The sequence below is a fragment of the Mixophyes fleayi genome, chromosome 3 (genome assembly GCF_038048845.1).
Source record: "Mixophyes fleayi isolate aMixFle1 chromosome 3, aMixFle1.hap1, whole genome shotgun sequence".
Classification (NCBI taxonomy): Eukaryota; Metazoa; Chordata; class Amphibia; order Anura; family Limnodynastidae; genus Mixophyes; species Mixophyes fleayi.
In genome coordinates, this window is record NC_134404.1 from 251053798 (window position 1) to 251075161 (window position 21364).

The following is a 21364-nucleotide window of genomic DNA, read 5'->3' on the forward strand; positions in this document are numbered from 1 at the left end:
GGGTATTCAAACAGATTTTAAATATTATAGTGCAGAGCCACACTAAATACTTTTTCTAAAATTCAGTTCTCTGAACCCAAACGTGCACCTCCATATTCAGGTGTAAAACAATAGAATGCAATTTCTTTTTACACATTGCCTGTAATTTTAAACTAGGAAACCTTACATCTGTTGTGTGTTCTTTTTTGGCTCTTCGGTGTTGGCAGTGTCCTCCCCAAAATCAAATGTGTCCATCAGTTTCTGGAAAGATATAGCATTTGTTGAGCAGATTTAATACTTTTTCATTTCATTCATTCAAGTAAATTTTAGCACTTTGGTAGGGGAAGCTAACAGTTAACTATGATGCATGGTAAATACAGCAGTGACTGACTATTTTTCAAACCCTTTAAAATGATTTCTATTTCTTGGGAGAGGAAATTAACACAATGTGACTTCACAAGGCCAGGTTTTCACAAATCCAGACCTCAGTGATCTCTAACAGAGCATGTTTTCCATATCTCCTTGCTGAAGCACAGATGTATTCACTACTGACAAACACATTTTCAAACATCCACAGTTGCTATTAAATATTTCACTTGTGACCTGGAAAACATGAACTGGTCGGGCTCTGAGAGGACTGAATTTGGGAAACCCTGAACTAAGCCTACTATGACGGGAACCCTTCTATATCCATCAACTGATCCTTAATACATGGTAAAATTCTTTCCCACCCCCTCCTACATCAGACATAGCATCTTACAGCTACTATCCAAACCTCTACCCCCACCACCCACCTTGGTCTGTCTCCCCCAAAACTTGGCTAAGAGGTATTCTATACTGCTGTATAATTTTACTTTGTGTTTAAATATATGTCAGCAATATACCTATATGAATACTGTTATATATATATATATATATATATATATATATATATATATATTTATTAAACACACACACACACACACACACACACACACGTGTGTGTTGTATTTTTGCCTTTGAAAATGCAATAAAAATGTTTTATTCAAAAAATAAAAATAAAGGTAGTCTGATCAAATAGGTAACATACAATATTTTCCATGCATTTACTAAACATAATTCAAACATTCACAATGTAGGCGTTTGTACTTGAATGTTAATATTTTATTACTAGTGGCAATCCTTAAAAGGCAATGGACTTAAACCAAGCCTTACCGCACAATGACTCAAATGTGTATAAGTCCATTCCTCTTTATATAACTGCCTCACTTCATTGATAAGGTATCTATAGCCTAAGCTGTGTAAACTGTGGTTGTGATCTAATCCCTAACAACGATACTGGGAGACAAATGCCAGCATGATATAGTCTATATGGCTAGATCACAAAACCACGTAATAAAAAAACTGTATAAAATCATTATAAATAAAAGCAGCCAGCAGCTGACTTTTACAGCTCAGCAGTAATTTCTAACTAAAAAGGAATTCTTTATATCTGAATAATACATTATTGAGCCAATAATAATAATATAATGCCTAATGGAATACAAACTGCAGGATATGAATAATATATGAATATAAGTACCATTCACTGTCCCTTCAAAAATATTTAGAACCATACAAACAAGGGTTTAATATCACCTAAGTTTTGAGGGGACTAATTACAGAGTGAATGATAGAACTCATAAAATTCCATGTGAATGTACCTTTTATGATAAGAATTACAATTAAAACACACACACACCTGATGAACTATTTTATTTCAAAGTGGAATGAATAATAATGAAAATAATAAATGTCCGTCCATATTGAAGTGAGCAGCGAGGTAGCGAGGTAGCTACGCTACCATTTAAACAGCAATTTTTTTATGCTATCCGATAGCATTTTCAACAATCCTTTTTTAAATATTTCGCTAGTCTAGAATCTTAGGGGGATGAGACATGATTATTCTCCATTTTTAATGCATATCAAAAAGCGTAATACATAGTTTATTTATTATAGGAAAAATAAATTGAGTCATAGAGTGCCTGATATATACACATTTATTATCCTTTTGCTCTTCTTTGAAATTTAATACATGTGGTGCACCTCCCTTCATGAAAAGGAATTATGTATAGTAGTCACAGTCCATCAAAGTAATAGAAGGGACAAATTACTTTTCTTAGTGCGGTGCCAGAATTTGTGACTCTTTCCCTGTAGCTCCTCAGTTTAATTATAAAGCCCCAAGGAAGGGGGAGTCAAATAATCCGAGAACAAACAGCAAAAGAGCAGAAGGGAGGGAAAGCAGGGTCTCCCAGATAAAATCAGAGAAACGGATTCTTCGCAAGTATAAAAATTCTCTTTTCTCTTTCATCCTATATGGGGGACACTGCTACCACGGGGATGTTCTAAAGCAGCCCCCCGAAGAGAGGGACCGCTCTGACAGCCTTGCCCATAGAGCACAACAGGAAAAATTAGCGTCTGAGGACGCAAAGACATTTAATTGATAATATTTAGTAAATGTATAGATCAGGTGGCTACTCTACAAAGCTGGTCCGCTGAGGCACCATTACTCGAAGCCCCCACCGAACAGGTGGAATGGGCAGCAATCTCTGTGTGTGTGTGTGTGTGTGTGTGTTTGTTAGACTGTAAGCTCCACTGGGACAGGGACTCATGTGAATGAGTTATCTGTACAGCGCTTCGAAATCAGTGGCGCTATATAAATAAATGATGATGATGATGGGAGGTGGTCTGTCAACTTGATACATTTAACAAAGTTAACTAGTTAAGTACCAAATCCACACTCCCCTAATACAACCTCCATGGTAGCAGTGTCCCCCCAGAAAGGATGAAATAGAAAAATGTTTTATTCTACTATGAAGAAAACTAATGCATTGCATGCACATACCTTACTGAGAGATACACTTTGCTCCAATGGGTTGAGTGTGTTTGATGCAGTAGCTGCAGCTGTAAGCTGTGCTGTGAGTGCTTGCAGTTGAACTACGAGGCCAGCATCTAGTGCTTGCAGAAGTGAAGGCTGGGGCTTCTGTTGCTGGACGTGCAAAGACTGAACTAACTGCTGAAGCTGTAAGCGAGAAGGAAAAGCTTAATGATCAATTTTAGCAAGGACAAGTTAAAATTAAAGGTCAGAAAGTCTGCTAAGATCAAAAGAACATCTAATCATTTTAATATAAACAATATTATTTAAAATAAAAAGACCAAGGGGTATATTTACTAAATTGTGGGTTTGAAAAAGTGGACATGTTGGCTATAGAAGTCAGATTCTAGGGCCTGATTCATTAAGGATCTTAACTTAAGAAACTTCTTTTTTAAGTCTGGACAAAACCATGTCACAATGCAAGGGGTGCAAATTAGTTTTCTGTTTTGCACATACGCTAAATACTGACTGTTTTTTCATGTAGCACACAAATACTTGATATCTTGTTTGTACACTGAAATTTAAAGTTGATATTTGTGTGCTACATGAAAAAACAGTCAGTATTTAACTTATGTGCAAAACAGAATACTAATTTGTACCCCTTGCATTGTAACATGGTTTTGTCCAGGAGACTTAAATAAGAAGTTTCTTAAGTTAAGATTCCTTAATGAATCAGGCCCCTAGTTATCATTTATTTAGTACATTATAGAAAATGGCAGCTACAATCTGATTGGTTTCTATATGCAACATCTCCACTCTTTAAATACCACAGATTAGTAGATATACCCTCAAATGTATAAATAGATTAAAAACTTACTTCAATCCCTTTAATAATTTATTCACCAACCTCTACAGTAAAAAAAAATGATAACATTGATTTTAAAAATGAGGATTGTTAGAGTCAACAGATTATTAAAGAACATTTGAAACTTAAACGTTAAAATATTAAATGTCACTAAACAACTATTACTTAGATTGAAAGGAATTGAATATTTTTGCCAATAAACATTAAAAAGCAAATAATTACAGAATTCGGTCATACGAACAGCTGGAACATAAAGACACAAAATAATCGAACTTGAAATAAATAGAAATGATATAATCAGAGGATAAGACAAGAATATATCATGAATAATTTTCTATCAGCAAAGGACACAAGAATTTTTTTTATATATGCATTAAATCGATTTCTCTGATTCCATTGGAGAACACTACAACCATGGGGTACAGAGACATGTCTAGGAGTTAGGTACTAAATTTGAATTCTATATCCCCTCCAATCAAGAAAATTCAGTTATTAGCTAGAAAGCCCCACCGAATAAGGGTAGAAACAAATCAGAAAACAAGCACAATTACAAAAAAAACCATACAAAATTCATAACAACAAAAGAGTGTAAAGGTTGGGAAAATAGTGCCCCCCTCCCCCCAATAGAAACAGAATAAGAGGATATTTGTACTTACGTTAAATCCCTTTCTCTGATTCCGTCTGGGGGACACTGCTACCATGGGGTTGTGGAGGGGAGCACAGGAGTGGCACCTAGCTAGTTTACTTCAGGAACTGCTGACAGACCCCTCCCCTCTACAAGCCCCCCCCTCCCCCCCCGCCTCTTCCTCTCAGTTAATTAAAAAGCCCCAAGGAGAAAAGGCCAATCAACCAAGAGCACACAGAAGAAAATCAGAAGGGAGGGATCGCTGTGTCCCCCAGACGGAATCAGAGAAACGGATCTAACATAAGTACAAAAATCCTATTTTCTCTTTCATCCAGTCTGGGGGACACTGCTACCATGGGGATGGTTCTAAAGCAGCCCCCTAAGGGTGGGACCGCTCTGAAAGCCTGGCCCGTAGAGCCATAGGGGCAAAATTTGCATCCGAGGTCGCAAACACATTAAACTGATAGCATTTCATAAAAGTATGGACAGAGGACCAGGTGGCTGCTCTGCAAATTTGGTCCGCAGAAGCCCCATTTCTCGCAGCCCAAGACGCCCCCACTGACTGGGTGGAATGGGCCATAAGTCTCTCTGGCACAGGAGCGTTAGCCCTAATGTAAGCTTGTCAAATAGTTGCCTTAATTCATCTTGCAATTGACTGCTTGGAGGCTGGCCAGCCTCTTTTATGAGTATCAAAAAGGACAAACAGAGAATCGGTACGCCAAATCTTTTAACATAAATACGGAGAGCCTTAATCACATCTAGGTACTCCATATACTCTTGATCATATTGAGAAACCTTCCGAAAGACCAGAACCACATACTCCTGATTCAAAAGAAAAGCCGAAACTACCTTCGGAACAAAGGAAGGAAGAGTTCTTAATACTGCTCTATCCTCGTGGAACACCAAATATGGTTCTCGACAGGACAGAGCTCCCAACTCTGAAACTCTGCGAGCAGATGCAATAGCTAAAAGGAAAACCACTTTCCAAGTCAGAAACCTAAAATCCGCTGAAAATAAGGGTTCAAATTGAGGCTCTGCAAGCATCTCAAGCACCAGGTTAAGATCCCATGGTGCTGTAGGCGGAGCGTAAGGAGGCTGGATATGCAAAACCCCCTGAAGAAACGTCTTGATGTCTGGCATATCCGTTAACTTCAGATGAAAGAAAACAGAAAGGGCAGATACCTGTACCCTTAAGGACCCTAAGCGGAGACCTCCCTCAAGACCATCTTGGAGAAAAGCCAGAAGACGAGAAAGACGAAAGGAGGACGTATGACAAGACCTATTTTCGCACCATCTGATATAGGCTCACAAAATGCGATGATAGATGTGAGCCGAAACTGGTTTACGAGCTCGCAACAGAGAGTTTACTACACTAGGGGAGAAACCCTTAGCCCTCCAGGGCCTGCTTCAAAAGCCATGCCGTTAAATTCAGCAGAGGTAAATCCTGGTGATGAAAGGGTCCCTGAAGGATCCTGTCATTTTAGAAAACAAAGTTCTCGCCCTACCGCCATAGAGATTATGTATCCGTACCAAACTCAACACAGCCATGCAGGTGCTACCAGCATTAACGGGAGACCTCCCTGCCTCACCCGTCTGAGTACTTGAGGAATCATGTGAATTGGGGAAAACAGATAACCCAATCTGTAGTCCCATGACATAGTCCTGACATCTACGGCTACTGCTAAGGGGTCTCTTGCCCTTGTGCAAAACCTGGGAACTTTTCTGTTGTGCCTTGAGGCCATAAGATCCAGATCCGGCAGACCCCACCTCTGAACTAGAGACTGGAAGACATCCAGATGGAGGGACCATTCTCCTGGCATTATCGCATGGCGACTGAGATAATCGGCTTCCCAGTTCTTTATCCCTGGGATGAACACTGCCTAGATTGCTGGAACGTTTTGTTCCGCCCAGGCGAATATCTGAGCTGATACCCGCATTGCAGCTGCACTTCTCGCTCCTCCCTGTCTGTTGACATATGCCACAGCTGTGGCATTGTCGGACTGGATCCTGACTGGATGACCCTAAAGAGGGGTCCAGGCCCACTGAAGGGCCAAAAAGATGGCCATCAACTCCAGCATGTTGATGGGTAGGGAGGACTCCAGGACTGACCATAGACCCTGGAGCCAGAGTTGTAGAGCTTCGGCTTCCCAACCTTTCAGACTGGCGTCTGTGGTGACTATGATCCATGACCATGGAGCAAAGGACCTGCCCACCGACAATTGATCCTAAACCGGCCACCACTGAAGCGAATTCCTTGCATCCAGAGACAGGGAAATCCTCTGGCGATGCAGGTGTAGGTGGGATCCCTACCACTTTGTTAAAAGGTCCCACTGAAAACACTGGGAATGAGCACGACGTAAGGGATCGTCTTGAAGGAGGCCACCATGTTCCCTAGGAGACGCATGTACAAGTGCATTGAAGGGCTGGGAGAGGACAAGACCTGAGATGTTATTTTCTGTACAGACCTGACCTTCTCTTCTGACAGAAACATCTTCTGCTGCTTGGTGTCCATGAGTTCCAGGAAGATCATGCGCTGCAGCGGAACCACCTGAGATTTCTTTAAGTTTATTAATCAGTCATGGCTCTCGAGGAAACTGATGGTGAGGGACAAGTGCTGATGTAAGCGAACCTCTGAGAAGGATTTTATGAGAAGATCATCTAAATAAGGCACAACCTGAACTCCCCTGGAATGAAGACAAGCTTTCATTACCATTGTGAAAGAGAGAGAAGAGTAGTGATAATGGGGCACTCATTGTCTAAATAAAATTTTACAAATCTTTATTGATATACATTAAAAAATGTTCTAATACATGGAACATTCCCTTTTAATAGATACAATTGAAAAATAGCGAAATATTTAAAAGATTAAATAATAGTATGATGACTGTATTAATAACTGTTAAAAAGTAGTAAATCACTACCTTAGCGCGTCGCTAATTGGTGTATGGGAAAAATTATTTTGATTCTGATAAATACATATAATGACCCAACACTACCTGCTACGTATATATAAATTACAGTTGAGCTGCCAAGGATTTTGAGTCCGTTTAGACAATAAAATAGTTGCCTTTAATAACAGCTCCTTTTTAAACCATCCTAATAGATATAAACAGTCTCTTATCCGTTTAAGAGAATTCAATTAGACTGATTCCGCTATGCTAGTACTGCTATGAATGAATAATCAGCTCTGTATGCCTTCCTAATTGGTATAAGTGAACATCTGATAATCCAGTTGTACTAATTGTTTATATAGTTACTGTTGAGACTAAATAGTAAGCTATGAGCGTTAGTGCTACATATCATGAGCTCTATGGACTCGATAGTTAGCCGATCTACCCATAAACTGACTGTGTCAGCGTGTAGGCTTAGCAGGATAGCTGAATCTGTTTGAATCAATATCTGTCTAAGTTAGCAGAAGAGCGACTATTTTATTGTCTAAACGGACTCAAAATCCTGGGCAGCTCAACTGTAAATTATATATACACGTAGCAGGTAGTGTTGGGTCATTATATGTATTTATCAGAATCAAAATAATTTTCCCCATACACCAATTAGCGACGCGCTAAGGTAGTGATTTACTACTTTTTAACAGTTATTAATACAATCATACTATTATTTAATCCTTTAAATATTTCGCTATTTTTCAATTGTATCTATTAAAAGGGAATGTTCCATGTATTAGAACATTTTTTAATGTATATCAATAAAGATTTGTAAAATTTTATTTAGACAATGAGTGCCCTATTATCACTACTCTTCTCTCTCTTTCACAATTAAAAATTGACACAAAGTGTGGGTGCACCTGTCCTCCAAACCATAACAATATAGATTGATTGGACCTTTATATGAATGAGATGGTTATGGTAAAAAGAGGAATTGTCTACCTGGTGCGATATATATCCTTTTAAAATATAAGCTTTCATTACCAACATGATCTTTGTGAAAACCCTCGGAGCCATGGAGAGGCCGAAGGGAAGAGCCCGAAACGGATAATGAAAGGCCCACACAGTGAATCTCAGGAGAGACTGCTGACCTCTCCAGGAACGTGGAGGTATGCGTCTTTTATGTCTATTGAAGCCCTAAACTGACCCCTTTCAACACCGTTTATTACAGACCTCAGAGACTCCATTCGAATTTTGTCCCCCCCGTAGGTGCACAATTAGGTTTCTTAGATTCAAGAAGAGTCGAAAAGATCCGTCTGGCTTCTTGACAAGAAAAAAGGTTTGAGTAGAAGCCCTTCTTTTTCTGGTCTTCTGGGACCCTGCAAATGACTTTTGCTGAAAAAAGAGAAGCAACACAATTCTGCATCGCCTGTCTTCTTTCTGGATCCCGGGAAAGCGGGGTTAGAAAGAAACGACGTGGAGCAGGGCCCAAGAGATTTATGATGTACCCCCTGGTCATAATGCCCCGAATCCAAGGATTCTGAGAGGACGCTGTCCACTTTTCCTAAAAAAGAGACAAGCGTCCTCCCCACTATCGCCACCTCCTGCTAGGAGAATGGCAGTCAGGATGTAGGCTCTCCTGAACCTTGGCGGCCTTACGTCTAGCAGAGAATGAGAACCTACCTCTGACTGAGAGGCCTCTAGAGTTTGGCTGTCTGCCCCTGGATGACAGACCTCTGAAAAAGCAGCTCCCCCGAAAGGTCTGCCTAAATGAGCTAAAACGTGGGGAACGGGCTCTGCCTGCGCTCACTGGCAAATGTCACGAATCAATGCAGGAATACAGCTAAGGAGCCATGAATAAGGTGAAAAAACATTCAAGTTTATTGCTGAAGAGTCTGAACAGATGATGTAATAATGAGCTTGCAGTAATTACCACGTATACAGCAGTTGCAGGTAAACAGGAGGTGTGGAAACATTCCAGGCAGCAAGTACAGGGAAATGCAGAGGTAAATACCAAGTTCACAGATGAAACAGGTCAGCAGAGTGTAAGTAGAGATCTCAAGCAGCATAAACCCAGGAGCACAGCAGGAGGAAGTGACCACAGAGTGTAACATCAATAACCTGCAATGAATGCTGGGAGTGACAAGTATATAGAGGGGAATGAGAACACACCCAGGTGCATGGGATAACTGGTGAACAGGTTAACCCCTAATGCAAACAAGAAAGGCACAATAGCAGTACTTCTGGTAATAAGAGGCACTGCTGCAATACAATAACAAGGACAAAAGGCAGGAGCTGCCAGGCAAAGCAGCATGTAATGCATAAGCTTACAGGCAGATCCTGACAGCAAAAATGTGCCCTTGCCACCTGTTGCGTGAGAATGATACTTTCTAATTCTGGCCTGAACAAACCTGATGCTGAAAAGGGAAGAGTTTCCAAGGATTTCTTAGATTCTGAATAAGTATCCTAGGACTTCAGCCATAAGGTTGTTCTCGCTGAAATTGCCGAAGCCTGAACAGAGAAAGAAACCGAAGCTGCATTCTGAGCCGCCTCATAAAGATACCCAGATGCCTCTTTCAAATGTAAAGCCAGTGGAAGCAATTCTGAATCCTGCAAACCCTCAGCCAGCTGTTCTGCCCATGCTTCCATGGCTCTAGCGAACCAAGTCGAAGCAAAAGTGGGTCTATAGGACGAACCCGCTGCTACAAATATAGACTTCAGCTGGGATTCAATTCTGCGGTCAGTTGGGTCCTGCAAATCTGCAGTGCCCAGGACCGGCACTGCCTAAACAATTACAGAAATAATCCATCTAGCCATGGATTGTTAAGTTACTGGTGGTCAGCCCTCTTTTGAGCATCATTTAGGACAAAATGGTCATCTGTGTTTCTGATAGCTAAAGTCCTAACCAGGGAGTCCTAACCACATGCGATAAATAAAGAGACATCCCGTATTCGGAAAACCACCTTTCACTTAAGATGATATAGCTATGTTCTGAATCAAATTAAACTTTGATGCCCCCTTAGGTTGCAAAGTGGGTTTTTATATGCAGGTCAGCCCTATTTCCATGACATATAACATATGCATAACTGCATTATAAAGCCCCTAAGCTCTGAATCTCTTCTTGCAGAAGAGATTGCCAACAGAAAAACATGTAAGAAATTTACACTCTACAGTCTCCAAAAGGTTCAAATAGAAGATGTTGCAAGGTTAACAGGAGCAAATTAAGGACCGATGGAGCTATTGGAGGAACATATGGATACTGCACATGCAGTACTACCTGCAAAAAGTCTGTACCTCTGGGAGAATAGCCAGCTTATTCTGAAAATAGAAATGAGTGAAGATCTGTACTCCTTGGACACTTCATTTAAGACGGGGGGAGATTTCAGAATTTGTACAGAACTCAAATTAAGATGACTGGACCAGCCTTTGTAACCCATGGTTGCAGTGGATGAAAAAGAAATGTCTTGGAGATAGTAGGTAGTAGTAGTGAACATCATCTTAAAATACATATTAGATAACAGATGTAAAAGAGGGTGTCATTTCTTTTTCACATGACAGAGTCACCCAGGGGTTCCATGAATAAGAGGCACCAGGTAGGTTTTTTATAAAGGTCATCCAAAGCTGAGACAACTTTTAATATCCATAATAATTTATAAAATGGAGTGTGAGATCCATTAAAAAACACGAGTATTTTTTTTAATAAACACTGAAGCAATTTATTATATTTATATAGATATATATATACCTGTTGCCCCTGAGGGCTTTGTAAAATTTGTGCCACTGCAGCAAGGGTATCTGTATTAGTTATCTGAGCAATCCACGGGTCGGATATCACTGGAACTACATTTGCTGGTGTAACTGGAGTTGCTGGAGTGCCTAGAAGAAGAGGAATTTAAAATCACAATGTACTGTAGGAGACTTATATTTCAATAAGTGTCTGGATTGTCACAGACATAAACTTAAAACAAATCTACAAATATTTAAATTGCGAAGACACTATACAAACACACACACACATATGCACATACATACACACATTATATATATATATATTCCTCCTGACGAAGTTGGTTACAACGAAACGCGTAGAGGATTGGACTTATTTGTGATTTCGAGCTACAGACTGGCAAGTCGTGCTTGGTACAATTTTATGTGCTTTTTAACTAGAAAATTTCTGGTACATGTATTTGTAAAATAATTTTTACCATTAAATTTCTAATGTTGCACTATGGAAGCGCCCCTCTTTGTTTGATTTGTAGATAATTCTGTACCTGTGGAGATCGGGTTAACAGAGGGAAGATGCGCGGCTTCAATACCGCTAGTGCTATAAGGAATCCGGCTGTCTGTATCTACAACCTTGCTGGACTGATATAGTATCAAAGCAACAATTAAGACTATTCATTTGGCGCACTGTATATCATATATATATTATATATATATATATATATATATATATATATATATATATATATATATATATACACACATATACATGTACACATACACACACACAAATTGTAAGCTTGCGAGCAGGGTCCACTTACACGTATGTATTTGCCAGGATTGTTTAATTACTGTTTGTTCACAAATATAAAGGCGCTATATAAATCAATGTCGATGATGATGATATAGATATATATATATATATATATATATATATATATATATATATATATATATTTATTTTGTCAAAGTCGTATAATTGGATGAACGAAAGTATATTGGTTAATATTGTTTTACCATGCGATTGCGATCAGTATGCCATGTAACACGTGGCATGGCGCGATCACATGGTAAAATACGCACGCACACACTCGCACTTAGTTATTTATATATTTTATATATATATATTGGTTCCATTCCACAGCGATTTATGAGCAGATGGTATTTAGGTTATAGTTATATATATTTTATGATTATATGTACACTTTAGTGATATTTGAGGTTCAGGTTGCAGGAACTATGTCATGTTTAGTATCATTTTAATCCCCTATTCATCAGCAGCTGTTCGGTTCATTCGCCGAAGAGATCGCACAATGCATACTCTAGTTAGCGATGTTAGAGAATAAATGTTTAAAGTGATACAGACTGTAAAATGCTAATAGACTAGTTGAAACTGGATTCTTGGTGGGAAAGTCGGAGCACATCCCCTGGAGAGATGACCCCCACCTTTGGATATTTTGGTTTGAACTGGCCTATCACCTGCAGCACACTTGACCTTCCTGAAACCTGGACCAATAGAAACAAGCCAAATCTTTTGCATTGTTTTCTCTGTAACACTGAGTGTATATAATATAGCTTTGTTGGCACTGGCTTTAGCCATTCTCTGACCACAGTCTTCTGGGCTGAAGTACTGTAACCTGGTACCAGCAGAGCACAGCGAAGGGCGGGCGGTATGTATGTATATATTTGGTATCGGCTGTACTGTATTATAATTATATATTGAACTGCTAAATTTTGCATCTGCTAAATAAATTATTTTGTGCTTTGGAAACACAAGAAATCGCTTAGACAATGCTTATTGGAAAACGATAAAATTACTACAGAAAGCGGAGTAAGAGAGAAAACAGGAAGAGAGAAAACAGGAAGAGAGAATAAAATTAACAAATCACAACATTCTCTTAACAACATGTCAAACAGTAGGAGAAATCAGAGCGTTAAGGGTGGGCGCCCGATGTCCCCCAATGGATTAAGAGAAACGGATTTTACGTAAGTATAAAAATCCTATTTTCTCTGTCATCCTTTGGGGAACACCGAGGACATTTGGGACATCCCAAAGCTGCCCTACGGGAGGTAACGCTCAAAAGAAAAGGTACAAAGCACCTTTCTTCCAAACCTTGCATCTCTGTATGCAAACACATTAAACTTGTAAAACCTAGTGAATGTGTGTGCAGATGACCACGTGGCCGCTTTACACAGTTGTTCACTGGAGGCACTGTGACGGGCCGCCCAGGAAGCACTTACAGACTTTGTAGAGTGTGGCCAGAGATTATCTGGGACAGGCTAACCAGCCCTACTATAAATAAGCCTGACGGATAACAGCCGATATCCACCTAGCAATAGTTACTTTAGAAGCTGGCCAACCTCTCTTGTGAGCATCATAGAGTATCAAAAGATCCTCAGTCCTGCGCAGTTTCTGAGAACTTTTGACATAAATGCGCAAGGCTCGGATAACATCGAGATAACGAATAGAATTATCGTTATCTGAAGACAAGGAATCAGTCAGAGCAGGAATGACAATGTCCTGATTTAGATGAAATCTAGACACAACTTTAGGAAGGAAAGAGGGCTTGGTTTGAAGAACTGCCTTGTCTTTGTGAAAAACCAGCAGCGGAGACTTGCAAGCTAAAGCAGCAAGCTCTGAAACTCTGCGTGCCGTAGAAATGGCCAAAAGAAAAAACATTTTCCAGGTTAGAAATTTGAAATCCACAGTATTCAATGGTTCAAAAGGCGGATGCTGTAAAGCATTCAACAGCAAATTCAAATCCCATGGTGGAACCGGAGGAACATATGGAGGTTGTACATGGAGAACAACCTGAATGAAAGTTTGCACATCAGGTATGACAGCAAGTTTTCTTTGAAAGAAGACCGAAAGAGCCGACACCTGACCCTTAAGAGAACTAAAACGCAAACCTGCATCCAAGCTGTCCTGCAAGAACCTAAGTAACCTGGCCAAGCGAAAAGAAGAAGCAGGATATCCCTTCTTTTCACACCAGCCAATATATGTCTTCCAGACTCGATGATATATTTTTACTGAAGTCGGTTTCCGAACATGGAGCATGGTCTACACCACCCGATCGGAAAAACCCTTAGCTCTTATGATCATGGCTTCAACAGCCACACCGTTAAAGCCAGACGTTGCAAACCTAGATGACGAAAGGGAAACTAAGTCAACAGGTCTGGGCGTATCAGCAACCGCCACGACCGACCTCCTGCCATGAAGAGCACGTCGGTGTACCAGCACTGCACAGCCAATCCGGAGCTACTAGAAGAACTGGAACACCCTCTCTCTTCACCTTTATTAATACTCGTGGACGCATGGCTACCGGAAGAAAAAGGTACACTAAGCGGTACCTCCAAGGGACAGACATGGCGTCTACCGCGACTGTCCTGGGATCTCTTGCGCAGGAACTGCCCTTGTGGTTCAACCGAGATGCCATCATGTCGACATCCGGCTGACCACACCGTTTAACTAACTGCTGAAACCTCCATATTGAGGGACCATTCTCCAGGGTGCAGAGTCTGCCTGCTTAGGAAATCTTTCTAATTTTCAATTTCGGGAATAAAGATGACCATGAGTGCCAGAACGTGAACCTCGGGCCACTGAAATATCTTGTGTGTTTCCCGCATGGCTAAAGGACTCTTGGTGCCGCCATGATGATTGAGGTATGGCATTGTCTGACTGAATCTTCACTAGCTTTCCCTGCAGCAAGTGTTGCGCACTTATAAGAGCATGAAACACTGCTCGCATTTCCAAGACATAAATTGGAAACCAGGATTCCTTCCGAGTCCAAAGACCCTAACACCGAGCGTGAAGACAGACAGCCCCCTAACCTCGAAGGCTGGCATCCTATGTGATTCCAAATTGAGATTTTGCGTCCCTTGGCGAGATTCTGTTTGTGTACTCACCAATGAAAAACGAGCGACACGTCTGCGGAGACCGACGGAATACATGGGCTGCCAGATTCAGATGGGATTTGTTCCATTCAACAGAAATTCCAACTGGAACTGCCGTATATAAAACTGAGCAAACTGGATCGCCTCGAAAGTCGATACCATCTTCCCCGGAACTTTCATGAAGAAATGTATCGAAGGCCTCCCTGCCGCCAATTGAGATTTCACCATCTTCTGCAAGGCTAGAATCTTGTCCTGGGGCAAGAACACCAGTCGTAGTCGGGTGTTGAATAAAAGACCCAAAAAGATCATCCCTGGGATGAGATCAACTTGGACTTCTTGAAGTTGAGAATCCAACCGTGAGGCTCTAGGGTGTGGAATACAACTTGGAAATGTGACTGAAACATCTCTGGATAATCTGCTTTAAAATGAAGATCGTCTAGGTAAGGGATGATTATAATCCCTTTAGACCTTAGCAGAACAGCCATGACCGCCATGATCTTGGTGAAGATAAGTGGGGATGTGGCCAGACCAAAAGGAAGAGCCTGAAATTGGAAATGCTTTGATTGAACCGCAACCTCAAAATGGACTGATGACCTTTCGAGATAGGCATATTTGATGTCTATAGCCCCCATGAATTCTCCTTGTTCCATGCCGTGAATGACCGAGCGCCAAGACTCCATCTTGAACCTGGGCACTCTGACCTGGGTGTTTAAAGATTTCAGATCTAGAATTGGTCTGAATGAGCCATCTGGTTTTGGCACGAGAAAAAGGTTGGAATAAAAACCAAACCTCTAAAAATCTGGCACCGGAAAAATCACTCCGGAAGAAAGAAGGGATTGAATTGCTTCTTGTAAAGCCAATCGTTTTTGTGGACAAGTGGGAAGACCCGTCTGGGAGAAAGACCGAGCAAATCGATCTTGTATCACTGGTCTACCACCCCCCGAGCCCAGACATCGGTGATAGACTGAAAACACTGATCTCTGAACAAGAGAAGACGGGCACCTGCCACTGCCGACAGCAGAGGAGCAAAATGCCGTCATGCGGACTGCTTATCTGCAGGTTTTGCTGCTAGACGTCGAGCAGACCAAGCCTTGCACTCCCGATGCAAACCACCCCTGGGGACGGATGACTGGCCTCTAGAAGATTGGCCTGAGGAATATTGACCCCGAAACCTTCCTGAGAACAGAAATGACCGGAATCTGGACATTCTTTGTTTGGGAGCATTAACAGGGAGTAAAGTGCTCTTTCCTCCAGTTGCATGACTGATAATGGAGTCAAGCTGAGGACCAAACAAAACACCCCCAGAAAAAGGTATGGTTTCAAGAGCCTTTTTAGACTCCACATCAGCCTCCCAGGACCTAAGCCAGAGTGCTACATGCCGAACCTGCAGAGGCAGAAATACGTGCCCCAATCAGTGCCACATCCATAACTGCCTCTCCTAAATAATCTGTAGCCCTTTGAATTTGCTGCACTAATGGAAGCAATTCAGAGAACGGACTGCCTGCCAACAAACCTTCAGACAGCTGTTCTGACCAGCGTTCTACAGCTTTGTTAACCCACGCAGACGCAAAAGCAGGCCTCAAAGAGGCACCTGCTGCTACAAAATGGACTTAAGGACCGCCTCAACCTAACGGTCTGTACCATCCTTAAGAGTAGCTGCGTTAGGAAGAGGAATAGTAGTTACCCTGGCTAACCTTGCAACAGCAGCATTCATGTGTGGATTTAGCATGAACTTCAGGAGGAAAAGGATAACACGACTGCAGTCGCTGAGACACTTGGAACTTCCTATCTGGGGAAGCCCAAGGTTCTGACAACAAATCTACCAACTGGGAAGAAGCAACTGCAGCGTCAGGAACCTCTTCCTCAGGAAAGTCCAGTTACCTGACGCACAGCTTGAATTAATTCTTCCACACTCTGACAATCAGAATGAACCTCCTCCACCACCGAAGGAGCATCTAAATCTGAATCCACTGCTAATGCACCCTCCTCCTGGGAACCACAGTCAGAATCTGACTCATGTTCCTGAAGAGGTGCCGACACTCTTACACTTACGTGAGGAAGACGGTGCAGCAGAATGCAAAATCCCTTCTAAAGAGGAAGAAACCGAAACCAAACCCTGTACAGAGGCTGCAAGACCCTGTACCCACACTGTCTAAAGACTCCACTGGGGCTGAAACAATCAAACCCTGACTTAGCGAACTAGAACCCATGTCTGTCGCTACAGCAAAAGCGGATTGAGAAGATGGTACAGCCCAACCTGTGACGGCACCAACATAGCAAGTTGAGCCCCGTATTGGAGAGAGATCGAGCCCAGGCAGGCTCTGCTGTATCTAAACAAGCAGCTGCTGCATCACTCTGTATGCTCTATGACGGCCGGCAGGCTGCGCACATAGATTGCGCGTCTGACTGACCAGATGGTAACTTAACGTGACATACAGCACAGGTGAAACTCAGCATAAATATAACACCAGCCTTACCACGCATGGATTTTTCCCTATCTGACATGTTAACAGATGGGACAAAACATACTAAAAACAGTTGTAATAAACAGTGTAATAAAACACAATATAAATATCAAGCAGCACACAAAACTGAACAGAAAGTGAGCCTGTAATACAGCCAATAAAGCCCCACAGAAAAAAAGACAAACTTTTGAAATTAACAACCACCAAACCTTTACCTTACAGGACTCAGGAAAGAAAAGGGGAGAAGTTGAAGCTATAAAATGGCTGTCTATTTTGGTGTCTGTACACTAAGGAGTGAGAGACCACCACGGAGGAGTGCAAAAAAGGAAAACGCCACTCCCCCAGGGCCCAGCACTTTCAGTGCCTAGCAGGGCTCACTATGTTAGTGACCCTAGCCTGACCCAGTCTCCTGAGCTAAAAATAGAACTGCTTTGTTTTTTTTCTTTTGAAATGACTGCTTCTAGTAAGAAGCAGCCTGCTCAAGGGACCACTGCGATTTTCTACCTCCCTCTCTCAGCACTGTGCTGGGGAGAGGGTTTCACTTACCTTCTGCCATCCCTCCTCATGCAGTGTGTGCAGCTTGTTTGCTGCGAGCACAGGACGACGGACACAGCCGGCGTCGACTGTGCCCGGCTCCTAGGAGGGTTTTTGAACATTGGGAGAGGGGGGGGCTGGCAAAGGAGGCACCTCCACGGCACCTCCGATCCCCTCCACCAGACAGCGCACAGCTGTCCCTGCTGTGCGCTGTACGTTCACTTTCCCGGCTGCTCACTGCGCTGTTGTAGTTAGTTTCTTCTAATAAAACAACAGGCAGAGCAAAATGAAGAGGCAGTGTTACTAACCACTCTTCAAACTTAGAATCTCAGATTCTTAAAAAGTAAAATAAAGTTTAAAAAAAAAACAGAAATCGGCTGCTAAGCAGCCCAGACACAGCCCGTTCGCCGTGCACTTAAACTAGACTGAAGCTCAGACAGGAAGTGGGGTATAGAGGGGGAGGAGCTAGGGCTTAGTTTAACAGAAGTTAAAGTGCCAGTTCGCTCTGTCCCTACTCTATACCCCAATGTCCCCGGTGTCAAAGGATGACAGAGAAATTATAGAGAGCATTCTGACAACAAGGACTTCCACACGTGTGGTTCATGCATTAATTTAGCAAACTTTACAGCATGGATATGGTCATGTATAAAAAAAACTGTACTGCCCTGGTTGCTTATAATTATGGTAAGTCTAGGTACAGTGTTACCGTCACCCCTTACTGACTGTCATTGACGCCATCATCGTTGTAAATACCTTTGTTGCTGTTGCCAGACCAAAGAGTAGGGCCCTGAACTGGTAATGGGATGTGTCCACTGCAAGCTTGAGAAGATTGTGGTGGCCTTTCCATATTGTTATGTGAAGATATGCATCCTTGATATCTAAGGATGCAAGAAATTCGATCCACTCCATTGCGTTAATAATGGAGTGAACAGACACCATTCAGAAGCTGGCTACCCTCAAATGAAAGTTGAGGGATTTCAGGTTCAGAATGGGGCGAAAAGACAAATCTGGTTTTTCAACAAGAAAAAGGTTTGCATACTAACCCAAACCTCTTTGCTCTCTTGGGACAGGGACAATCACTCCTGACGACAATAGGGACTGGGTGGCTTTCTGAAGGGCCACTGTCCTGGCCTCGTGTAAAGGAAATGCTGCAGAGGCGTTACCAAGAGGTCAAGAATATAAATACAATGCAAGAGGTGAGGCCCCACCAGAGAAATCTTGGGTGGGGGAAGAGGAGAGTCATGTAGGCCTTTTGTCTACCGGCTTAGGAACTTCCTGTCCAGACCTGCCTTCCCCTCTGAGTTGCTCCCCATGGGGCAATGGACTGACCCCTTTTGGACGTGCCCCTAGGTCACCTGACCAACCTAAATCTAATAATTTGAAAGTAAGCTAATTAATGGAAAGTAAAACAGAACTAAATGCAAAGTGCCCTATAAAAAAAACCTGATTCTCATCCACCCAGGGGACTTAGAGGAGAGTGAGTAGGCCAGACAAGTTGTTAGAATTTATTGCCTTACTCCCAAGCACAGCACCTTCTATACCCATGGTAAGCAGTGCCCCCCTAAATAGCCGTGCAAGAGAAATTTTGTTTTTTTATTTGATAATTATATCGTTATTATGTTTACCATGTTGTTTTGCTTATGTGCAGCAAATTGTCATGTTAGAAAATGCTTTTCTAACTTAACAAGCGGGCAGAGATTAACGACAAGGAATGCATTATTTGCATAAATGCACAATGCATATTAGTTCATTTATACACAGACACAGGGTCAGTGGTGTCACAGCAACTATGTCTCAGCTTTCTGACATGTATTGGATTTAGGTCACTGGCCTAAAGAAGTGGAAAGACTGGGATTTTTAAGATAACACTTTACTTTTTGACAGAACTGCAGTGGAATGGCAGGTTTAACACTGTACAATGAATTTAGGGTTCAAATCTGAACTTTTTTATTTTGGGGTTTCATGGTCCTTTAAGTACAACATATTGCACATTAAAAGCAAAAGAACTGTAATCAGGTACATATGTCCCAGCACCTAATGGTGCTTGCAATCTAATTTCCATAACATTACCACAATCACAGATTATGGCCAATATAGTTAGAAACACTACCAGAAGGCTATACCAGGAGCCAGGAAATCTACATTTCGGGAATTTATTTTTAATTTATTTTTGATGTAAATGAATGCATATCTTCCTTGTCTCATTAAAATCCTGCACAAAATTTAAATAATTGGTTCCTAAATATTACATTTGTTTACTCATGCCCCACCAGAAATCGGAGCACCAAGAGGAGACCCAGGCAAACACTTGGTAGAACACACAAACTCCTTACAAATATTAAACCCAATGTCAAAGTGATTTGAGGCTGCAGTGCTAGCCACTGTGCCACATGGTAGATTGAGCTCTCACATCTTCATAGGAAATTCTCAAGCAGCTACAGAGGAGCCGATAAGCACAAATATTGATTTCAACCGTAAGATAAGAGAATGATTAATAAAATGGAGGTCACATTGTGGATCTTTCCTTTAAGCGGTGTATACATCTAAATTGAAAAAAGCCGCAAAGAAAATAGTGAGGCTATGTATGCAGAAATGAATGACTAATTACTTGTGGCCTAATCTGGATTTAGAGGACTACTACATAGTATAAACTAATGCAAGGAAAATGACATAGAAAAAGTTAGTGATTTTCGAGCAGTATGGTCTTATTACTATAAATTTAGAGCACCATTATTGGACGAGCAACAAAAATATTGTACTTGAAAATGTGAATAAGCCTCCAAGGGTATAGTTTCACAAAATGCAATTATTGAAACATGATTAAATGCATGACAGAGTAAGTACTCAAATGAGCATAAGTACTTACCTGGCGTATTGCTAACAGTTGCTGCATTACTAGGTAAGACCGGTGTGACAACTGGGGGAGGAATACCAGCAGCCATATCAAGGAGAGGTTGGATAATTTCACTCTTGAATACATTGTTCTTCTGCCACAGATTCAGCACTCTTACAATTTTGCTCTGCATGAAAACATTAAATCCATATGCATTACAAAGCAAGTAAACCAATGCTGGATATTAATGAATTAATATTTACTAGCCATGGGCCAAAAGTAAGGAGACTGCAATTTTATAAACAGACTGTGCTAAATTTTCAGAAATGTTGCTGTGGACATCGGTTAATGAATGGTATGCATATAGTGGATTTATCTGTATTCTCCTAATATGAATATCCATTCATGTACAGCATACCTACATAGCTTCCTATCTAACAAAGAACAGCATATAATTGCATGTTGTATTATATCATACACTATTTTATATGTACTAATGTCCTGCATATATCAGCCTGTGTCTTTCATATATCTATCTGCATGCAAACATTTTTTTCCTTGTCCACATCAGTGCATTAGTCTTTAGAGCTTCCAGAATGTGGCGTTTGTACTCTACAGAGAAGGTTGAACTTCTATTATTAAATCATGGTCATGATAATCACTAGGGTTTGTGCCAACGCATAATTTTGGAATGCCATGATTGGGAACTCAGAAGGCCAGCTAATTATTCT

At 41.4% G+C, this 21364-nt stretch overlaps 1 protein-coding gene across 6 annotated transcripts in view; it reads right to left on the reverse strand.

Moving 5' to 3' along the window:
* The window catches only part of SCAF8 (SR-related CTD associated factor 8), a 287720-nt gene that overhangs the window by 191101 nt on the left and 75255 nt on the right, over window positions 1-21364 (reverse strand). For all 6 annotated transcript variants that reach the window (XR_012689726.1, XM_075203399.1, XM_075203402.1 and 3 more), the window contains 4 exons: window positions 20667-20820; window positions 10930-11060; window positions 2843-3019; window positions 167-240 (listed from right to left, as the gene is read on the reverse strand). Coding sequence is in view for 5 of the 6 variants with exons in the window: in XM_075203399.1 (XP_075059500.1) it covers window positions 167-240; window positions 2843-3019; window positions 10930-11060; window positions 20667-20820 (536 nt within the window). In the remaining variant the exon portion in view is untranslated. The remainder of the gene's footprint in view (window positions 1-166; window positions 241-2842; window positions 3020-10929; window positions 11061-20666; window positions 20821-21364) is intronic.